General features: G+C 36.7%; 1 protein-coding gene across 1 annotated transcript; it reads left to right on the top strand.

Annotated features, from left to right (window-relative positions):
• The first annotated feature begins 580 nt into the window (after positions 1-580).
• On the top strand, positions 581-9573 carry LOC131860527 (uncharacterized). Its single transcript, XM_059214884.1, has 5 exons — positions 581-649; positions 2351-2495; positions 2718-2903; positions 8810-9176; positions 9288-9573. Exons 1-5 carry the CDS (start codon positions 581-583, stop codon positions 9571-9573), a joined length of 1053 nt encoding a protein of 350 aa, XP_059070867.1.
• Positions 9574-10390: the final 817 nt, after the last annotated feature.

Genomic DNA, 10390 nt, shown 5'->3' with positions numbered 1-10390 from the left:
CAAGTTGTCGAGAGAGTAGTTTGGCCGAAAGAAAGAGATTCGATAGAACAAGACACGTGGTAGGTCTGACAGACAGGTGGTGCCCAGGTGGATCTCTGGATCCAATCAGGGGGTGACACATGGTGAGAAAGCACGTGCGGAAAAGGTGAGCGGCTAAGGGGTTAAAGGTGGAGAAAATTAGGAGAAGATCAAGGGTAGTCCAAAAAATCTAAGGGCTATCGCTATACCACTATAGAAAGAAGCTTGCCAGTTACCTCCGCAACTTGGCAACAAAGCACGTGTGAAAAAGGTGAGCGACTAAGGTGTTAAAGATCAAGCAGTTTGAGGGTAGATCAACAACCGTTGCTATACCACATGATGAAGATGCTCGATGATTATCCCCTGGGACATAGCGACTGATTATGTGATGGTTAAGGTGGCACCGAGTTGGATCCAAAAGCAGTGACACATGGTGACACCATGGCATAGGAGAAAGTGCTCAGAGAGGCTAAAGATTGTGCAAATCTGAAATATCCGACAATTATCGCTAGGGCGCAAGGAAAAGTTGCATGCCCAGCTATCACTGTGACTTAGCGACAAGATGGGTCAACGTCCAGTTGTGGTTAATATGGCAGTCAAGATGAAGAACCAAGGCAGACCAAGTCCAGTGGTAAGTCCAGATGGTAGACAAAGTGGACCCACGAGCAAATTAGAGGCTGACACATGGCAAAAGGCTATAGATGAGCAGATGTATATATTTTTTAAGTCAACTTTGAACTTGAACTTTGAACCGTTCAAAGTGGTTCAATGGTTCAAAGTGGTTCATCGGTTCAAAGTGGTTCACCAGTTCAAAGTGGTTCAATGGTTCAAAGTGGTTCAACGGTTCAAAGTTCATTGGTTCAAAGTGGTTAAATGGTCCAAAGTTCATTATCGTCCCTCATTTCGCGTGGGCCAAAGATGAAGAGAGAAACATGAGAGATAAAAGAAAACAAGCAGTTGTAAAAAGCAAGTAGGTTCCTAAAGATCTAGCAGTGGTCGCTATACCACATGATGAAGATGTGCGGTGTTTATTCGCCATGAATTGGCAACCAAGTAGTGGGGCCCGCTAAGGAAGCAATTCGGAGATAGAAATAAAGAACACAAATTAAGGTTGATTGAATGGAAGAGATTCATTCTGGCAGTGAGTCTAGGTCATGCTAAGATGGTAGGGGAGGAACCTCACGACCAACCAGGAAGTGACACGTGGCAGGCCTGATAGAAAAGTAGGTGAAATGGAGCATATCATTGGCCATCAGAATAAGTGTTTTAGTGCTAACTCGATGACCCGATGAAGAAAGCAATGCTAGTTATAGTCAAAAGCCGAAAGTGGTGGTAGGTAAGGTAGTGTCTAGGGATCCATGAAAAATAAGAGGAAGTCATTAGGTAGTTTGCAATCCATGCAAAATAAGAAGTCATCTGGTTAATGCACACGATTATTAAGCTCAGAGCAAGTTTGCATGAGTTTTTTTTTGTGATCTTGAGGTAATAAGGATTGTTTTTTAGCGCCATATGGGTCAACCTTTAGTTGACTAAGAATTTGAAATGAAGTACCCATCTTGAGAGCAAGTTTGCATGAGTTCTTTTTTAATGTTTTGAAGCCTTTTTGGTGGCTTTTTATTTCTACGAGAGGATCAGTTTTCAGAGGAGATATTTTTAGTGGGAGTTCATCTTCAGTCATTTTGGAGTTATCTTTCCTCTAACTTTTGGAAGGTTTTTGTATAAAGTGAAATTTTTTTATCTTTCTTCACTAATTCTTGATGATTCTCTTGCTATTTTTAGCGGAGAATACATTCTTGTAGCTCATATGTAGTTTTATGATAGAATTATGAATAAAAGATTACTAGCTTATTCCTTATGTCTTTACAATTCATTTTCTTATCCTTGATTGAGAGTTAGTTTATTGTGTTATTGTCTAGATAACCTTTGAATTTTTTTGTCTCATTTGTAATTCACTGGTTGTGCATTGTGATAAATTGGCTCGTTTGGTTGATTGTGGAAGTTTTATTTACTTTCAATTTCTTGAAGTTTAAATCCTTTGCATGAAATATTTGTGTTGTGAACTAGAAGTCTATTTTTGCATATTCTTGTTTTTAGGATTGTACCTCTATCATTTTGAGATATCTTATTCATGCTTCACCTTTGTTTAGCATTTTCAATTTATTTCTAGTTTCATTTTAAGTTTTCCTATCCCTTTTCTCGGTAAATATTTGTAGTTATTCACAGGGAACCACCCTTTCATCTGGAGGTTAATTCTCACTATAGGCAACTCAAAGTCTTAAAAATTATCCCATGTGTCACCAAGTTACTTGAGCTTTCAACTTGTGCACTGCAGGTGCAATTTGAGTGGCAACAAGTTGATCTCCAAGTAAAACTAGAGGTAGTCCTCAAGGCCTACAATGAAGCAAAGCTTGAGATAGCTTCTAAAGATAACACCATTGCAGAGCTGAAAGATAAATTGGAAGGACAATATCAAAAGGGTGAGTCTTCCCAACTAGTGATTACTTCTTCTCCTGCTTATCACCCTCCTTCTAGTCCTATTGTTGAATTCCCTCCATCCCCCATGACTTCTGGCTTCCAATCAGCTAAGAACATTCAAGATGAGATGGAGAAATTGAAGCAGGCTCAATCAATTTTTGCAAACAAATATGAGGAAAAGGTCAGGGGTACCATTTTCAAATTTGCTGATACTATTGGAGCAGCAATTGTTTATATAAACATGAAAAGAATATTGACTCTTTTGGATTCTTTGAAAGAAGATAAGGCTACTTTGGAGCCAATTTTGGATAAGTGGACTGCTAGAGAGGTGAGCTTAGAGTCCATATATTCTTTATCCCAGGAAGTAGGTGTTGATGATTCTATCAAATCTACTTATGAATTAGTAAAAGGTTTGTCTAGGTTTGCAATAGAAAGAGTCAACATAGAAAGGAAGGTAAACTTGTACCAAAAAAGAGTATGCAAATAAAAAATTTAAATTGTTTCCTAGAGGTTTTTTAAGTGCTAGTAAAATGAAAGATAAAGAAGTATGGCTTGGGGAGCTAGGTCATAGGTTGTCTCGGAGAATAAATAAAATTATAAATATAGATGATACTTCTTTATTTATTCAAACTATTGAAGAAATTGAGAAAATAAAATCACATTTTGGCTTTATGGAGAAGGAAGTTAAATAGTTAAGGGAAACATGGAAAAGTTTGAATAAACTAAAGAAAAAAATTATTAGCTTCTCTGGGCCTGATGATGATACATTCAAGGTATGGGAAAGCAAATATTTTTTGAAAGAGACATAAGCACAGGAAGATCCCACCGACGCTCCAGCATGTGGTAGTTCACAGGAAACCTGAAGCAGTTAGTTCTTGTAACATATTTTTTTTGGGTAAATGGAATTTTGAAGAATTAAAGACACCTGGCACCTGATCTGCAAATATTGAGAAGTCAGTCGGCCATTTTCCAGCTGGACAATTAATCAGTTGTGGAGAATTACATTCCAAAATTAGTTATTCTCCTACTTCAATTGTATTTTTGTAATCAATGTAACTTTTGGGGGGAATTGTGGTTAGGATAGGAACTTTCTTCTAGGGAAGTCTGAAGCTTGTTACATCTAATCTTTATAAATGGATACCAGGACTACCTAGAAAAGGATCACAAATATTTTTGTATTGAAGCTCTAGCAAAATATATGCAGGCTTTTGTTTTGGCATTTTGACTCATCCTTATGTCTATGTAAAATTTTGATGAGAAAATAGTAATATACAATCAGAATATTTTTTGAGCCCAGATTTGTGGTCTTTCTATTTGTGTACTAGTTATCATTTTGATTAGATGATCAAGGATTGTTTAGTTAGATGATTTGGAAGGAAAATGATGGGAATGTTTTAGGTCTTTTCCTCAAGGAGGAGAATTAAATATACTTAATTCATCTTCACTGATAATCAGTAAATTTACATGAATTTGATGAGTGGGTCTAGCATAGGTTGAGAGTTTATAAATGTCAGGCATATATAGATTCAGTAGATCAAAGTAGTGATATGTATGTGAATACTATTGTCAAATTTTAACTTGATTTTGATGACTCTAAGACCTAGATAAGGCACTAGTTTAAGTTGCTAGTGTTCGTGAAATTCTTTGTGGTCCTTTACAATGAAAATAAATCTTTCATTTATGTTTGGTTGCGCTAAAATGGAAAGGTTTGCAGAAATTTGCACTGGTTTTTTGTAAATCATCTACTAAATTGTGAGAAAGTAGTCACAGGTAGGTATACCCACCTAAGATTTGTCAAGATTGAAGTGTAGGAGGTTTCCTTGTAAACCTTGTTAATTGTTGTCTTGTTTCCTATTCTTGTTGTTATCTTCTTTTGTGAACAAAGGCAAAGGATTTTAGAGGTTAAACAAAGTAATCAGAAATTGAGACCAACAAGAATTGGCAACTCTGTTGGGGAGAGTCTTAATATAGGTATTATATAATGTAGATCAGTGCTCATATCACATAAAATTATTTAAATCTAATATCTCGTGATCTTTGTGAAAGGTTACCAAATCTGTGTTTAACCGTGTCCCTGTAACAATATTTGTCCGTCATTGCATTGTTCAAATCTTTCTCTGAGAATAGCATTCTCATTCCATAGTCTTTAGCCAAATGATCTTTACTCACAAATTATTAAATAACCCTACCTTTTCTTTTAATGTTGCTCCAGTAAATCAAATACCTCAACCCCCCAACCAAAATAACCAAGTTTCTCGAGTTGTTGGTCCAATTTCAAGGGTGAACACATGGAACAATTGTGTTGGTAACTGGTTCTAGAGAAGACCCATCAATGTGGAATTGTATAGAAAACTTTTCTTTGATGGGATCCTAGGTTATTCAAACCATATCCCTATTGAAATGAGGGACAAACTTCTTAACCAATACACCCGTCTTAACCAAAATAACCCTGCCTTTTCTTTTAATGTTGCTCCAGTAAATCAAATACCTCTTGTAAAACCCCCCAACCAGAATAACCAAGTTTCTCAAGCTGGTGGTTCAAGTTCAAGAATGAACTCAGGGAACAATTGTGTTGGTAACTGGTTCCAAAGAAGACCCATCAATGTGGAATTGTATAGACAAATTTTCTTTGATGGGATCCCAGGTTATCCAAACCATGTCCCTATTGAAATGAGGGACAAACTTCAGAAATTTGTTGGAAATAATGCCATAAGTGCAGAGGAGCATCTGAAGTCTTTTGGTGATATGATTAATGTTTATGAGATTACAAATGAGGATGTGATCATGATATTGTTTGTGCAATCTTTAGTTGAAGATGCCCGAGATTGGTATTGAGGGTTGCCTATAGATAGCATAAGATCTTGGGAAGAATTCAAGAGCAGTATGGGGACAAGACAAATGTGAGCTTCATGCTCAATGAATTTAAAATATCATAAAATCTGATAATGAGGCTGTCACATACTTTAATGCAAGGTTCCAAAAGGTAATGGATAGATTATTTCAAGTGATGAGGTTAGATGAAAATGTATGTCTAACCATCTATTATAATGCCTTTGACCCAAAGATGGCCTATATCCTCAGAGATAAAAACCCACACAGTCTAAGGGATGCTTTCAAAATTGTAATAAATGTGGAAAGTAATAGGAAAGCATCAAGGAAAGTTAGAAGAAGAACTGATGGCAAACTATGGCAAGAGCAAAAGCCACAACCAAATAAAGCCTCTAAAGAAGAGGATAAGATTGAGAAACTGATGACTGTTGTGAAAGACCTCACTGCAAAGGTGAGTAAGAATGATAAACCTCACTACAATTAGCAAGATAGGCCTGTTAGGTTACATGATATGCCATATAACACTACCCGGAAAGATGGGAAACCTATGCAAGACAAGCCAAGAAGTACACAGAATCATGATACTCCTAACCCTTTAAAAGGTGGAAACGCGCATAATGTGGAGAATAATCCTTGGTTTACAGCATGTGATGGACCACATTCCCCTTATCAGTGTGTTGTGGCTCAGGCTTTACATGAATCTATGAAGAGTGAGGGTGAATTGAGATATTAGAATGAGGATAAGCTTGTAGTAACTATGTTTTTAACCATTTTTGAAAGTGACTATGAGTCTTCATAGGATGAAGCAAGTGAGTATGATGCATTAAGAATCAATGAAAATTGCCATGGGCAATTAACAATTGATTGGCATCCTACCTTAAATGTGGTGACAATTGAGGATGAAGAAGTACATCTTAGAAGGCCTAGTGAGGAAGAAGTCAAGAACCTCACCAAAGTTGCAATAGCTAAGGCCAAACATAATTATAATCTGAGAAGCAGCAAGAAAGATGAGAATTAGGGTGAGCCTGGTTCCATGTTTATTAAAGAAGTTTTTCACAAAAAGGTGGCTAATAGTAATATTTCTGCCAAAGATGACCATGCTAAAAAGGATCAGTCCAACACTTCAGGGAAACATGAAGAACTTAGTGTGACTAGTAATTTGTTTGAGACCACTGCTGATAAGAAAACAAGTCACCAAAAGGCAGAGAAGGTTAAAGCCCATACTGAGTCAAACATTAATTCTGCATTTGATATGACTCAGACATTAACCAAGATTAAAGTCACAGTACCACTGATAGAGCTGTTAAAAATAAAACAACACATAGAAGTCGCGTTCTCTCTACTTTCTAGTATATCGGATACAAATGCATCTTCACCTAAAGGTACTAAAAATGATAAAAGGTATCAAGAGTAAAAAATCCCATAAATTTGTGTGGAAACAAAAATTACTCAGGAACCTTCTCAAGTTGATCCTTTTATGTGACATTATTAGTCAATAATAGACTAATAAAAAATTGTATGATAGATTCTGGTGCTGCTACAAATGTGATGCCATATGGGGTCATGAAAGAGCTGGGATTGTCAATAAATACCTTGTATGGGAAGTGTTATGCTATGGATAATAGAGAAGTACCTATTGTGGGTACAATGAAAGATGTAGAGGTGAAAATAGAAGCACTCTCTGAGACCACCTATAAGATGGATGTCATAGTAACTGACACCAAGCCCCATTATGGGATGCTTTTATCTAGATAATGGGCTGCAACAGTTGGAGGAAATGTCCAACTAGACCTCTCATATGCAACTATCCCAGTGAATGGAAATTGGGTGAAATTATATAGAGAACCACATGCCCCAAGGGTCATCAAGAAAATAGATCCTAACATGCTTAATTGCATGATTGATGTGGACCTTGGAAACTTTAGAATTGAACCAATTCAGCCTTAGCTAAAAAATACAGACCCTATTGTTAATGAATTGGAATTTCAACAGGAAGGCCTATGGCAGATTTACTTTGATGGAGCTTGTTCCAAAGAAGGATATGGAGAAGGAGTAATTTTTTTTCCCCATCAGGTATTACTTTTAAATACTCCTTTCTATTGGCTTTTCAATGCACAAATAATGTAGCTGAGTATGAGACCTTATTATTGGGGTTGGAAATTGCCAAGAAACATGAGATTTGGTTGTTAAGAGTCTTTGGAGATTTAGAACTTGTGGTTTCTTAGATAAGATCAAAATATACATCTAAGAATGATAGGTTGAAAAGGTATAAACATGTTGTTTGGGATTTGATTGAGTACTTTGATGCATTTTCAATTGATTGGATTGAAAGGTCAAAAAACACTACGGCAGACTTCTTAACTAATGTTGCATTGAAAAATGATGTTGTAAAACTAAATGGAGTATCAATAGTTGAAATCAAGTCTAGACCTGCAATTCCAGACAATGTGTATAACTGGTAGGTGTTCGAAAGTGATGATGATATACTGAGGTTTGTACAATGCATTGATGAATATGAAGGTCAGAAAATTGATTGTAATGCATTGGTAGAAGTAGTAGATGAGAAAGAAATAGTTTTTGGAAATGACATAGTTCAACCAGAAACTAATAAGATACCCAGAGGACTAGTGGAACTATAGGGTATGTTTAGCTGTAGCAATAGTCATTTACACCATAAGTCATCTACTAAGTTGGAAGAACTGGAAGAGGTAAACTTAAGGACAGAGTCATCCCCTAAGTTGGTATATATTGGGAAAAGTTTGCTTTCCCATATCAAGGGTAACCTCATTAATCTATTAAAAAAGTACAAACATGTTTCTACTTGGTCTTATGATGATTTGAAGGCATATAGACAAGATTTATTTCAGCATGAAGTACCTCTGCATCATGATGCTAAGCCTTTGAGACAAAAACAAAGACCTATTAACCCACTCTTGGAACCCAAAATGCAGTAAGAATTGACTAAGCTGAGAGAAGGTAGAATTATAAAGCCTATAAGGCATTCATCATGGGTATCCAATCTGGTTCCTATCAAGAAGAAGAATGGGGACATAAGGCTCTGTGTAGATTTTAGGAATTTGAATGTCGTGTCTCTTAAGGACAACTACTCATCATCAAACATGGAAGCTATGCTACAAAGGGCAACTGGTTGTGACTTATTATCAATGATGGATGGATTCTTTGGTCATAATCAGGTATTAGTAAAAGAGTTTGAGCAATTCAAGGTTATTTTTACTACCCCTTGAGGAACCTATGTTTATGTAAGGATGCCATTTTGTTTAAACAATGCGGCGGCAACTTTTCAGAGGGCTATGGATGTAGCCTTGAAAGAATTTATTCTCATCATAATGGTTGTCTACTAGGATGATCTTACATGTTTTTCAAAGAAGGAAGATGATCATTGTGGTCATTTGGAAAAGGTATTATGTAAGGCCTTGGAATTCGGTGTCTCTAAATCCCAAAAAGTGCCACTTTGTTGTAATTGAAGGAAAGCTATTAGGACATATTGTTTCTAAGGAAGGAGTTAGGATTGACCCTAAGAGAATTAAGGCTATTAACAATGTGCCTCAACCAAAGAATGTTAAAGGAATTCAGTCCTTCTTGGGTAAGGTGATTTTTGTTAGATGGTTTATAGCCAACTTTGTCAATATTGTTAAGCCCGTTGTTAAGCTACTGAAAAAGGATGCTAAGTTTTCTTGGGATGAGGAAGTAGCACAGGCCTTTGACAAGATTAAAAGGGCTATTCAGGAAGCTGTAGTGCTAAAATCTCTTGACTACAGTAAGCCTTTTTCACTGTTTTCCTTTTCTTATTACCATACAATAGCAACAGTTTTGCTTTATAAGGATGATGAAGGGTATGAACATCCAATTTCTTTTTATAATAGATCCCTGCAGGCTACTGAGTTAAAATATGAAATTATGGAAAAACATGCATATGCTTTGGTCAAGGCTGTTAAAGCATTTAGGCCTTACCTTGTAAATGCAAGAGTAGTTGCTTATGTCCCACATGCAGTTGTTAAAGATATTTTATCCCAGTCTGAAGTTATTGGTAAAAGGTGCATGTGGATAAATAGGACACAGGAGTTTGATCTTGAGATCAAGATCACAAAATTGGTAAGAGGAATAGAGCTTGCCAAACTAATGACTGAATCAAATCTTGTTAACATTCACATTAACAATGTTGAAACTGAAGAGGTTATGGTCACTAGTATTGAAATGCAGCCATGGTATTCAGAGATTGTTCATGTCTGAAAAAATGCAGCATTTCCAAAAGGAATGACCCACAATCAGAAGAGAACACTAAAGCTGAAGTCACATAAATTGTTGGCATTATGTGAATCGGTATGAGGACATAATGACATTGTATGTTGTCATTGATGTCAATATGCTGAAGAGAAGAGAACCAGTATAACACTGTGAACCGACATTTGTGCCAAAGTGAAGTGGTGTGTTTGTTTAAGGTGAACTGACATGTGGTTATGGGAACTGGCACATGGAAACTTTGTATGACTACCGGTTGGTAGTCTCAACTTCAGAGTTTCCAGTTGAAGTGCTTAAAGCCTGTGTGGCTCAACCGGTGACTTTTTGTGAGGAGTTAGCATTGTAATGAAGAACAAATTGTATTGCCATGTCAGCCTTGTGCGCATGAAGGATCTTGCATGAAGGAGATTGTTCCCATCTACCTTGGGAATGTGCGAAGCCTGTAAACAGTGATAATGCATGATGGGTTATCAGCTGCCATGAAATCGATGGAAAATGAATGATGGAGAATGTCTTGAGACTAGATCAAGACTGTTGCATTTAATGCAATATGCTCAACAGTCAAGATTGAATTGTTTGAATTCCTTAACCTAACAGGTTTAGGGTTTAGGGTTTATGCTATCGACCTATCTATTTCCTATAAGGTCGATGTTATGTTTCTTTCTGAGGTTGTTGGCAAAAGTTGTGTGTGTGTATCCAAGAGAAGAGATACGTGATTCTTGCCAGACTATAGGAGAGAAGTGATACCTGCAGAGTGTAGGTTGAGAAGGTGAAGATGAGCTAAAGCAGATCTGCATTAGCATTGAGT

The sequence above is a fragment of the Cryptomeria japonica genome, chromosome 2 (assembly GCF_030272615.1).
Source record: "Cryptomeria japonica chromosome 2, Sugi_1.0, whole genome shotgun sequence".
NCBI classification, from domain to species: domain Eukaryota; kingdom Viridiplantae; phylum Streptophyta; class Pinopsida; order Cupressales; family Cupressaceae; genus Cryptomeria; species Cryptomeria japonica.
This window is presented reverse-complemented; position numbering and strand designations above follow the sequence as displayed.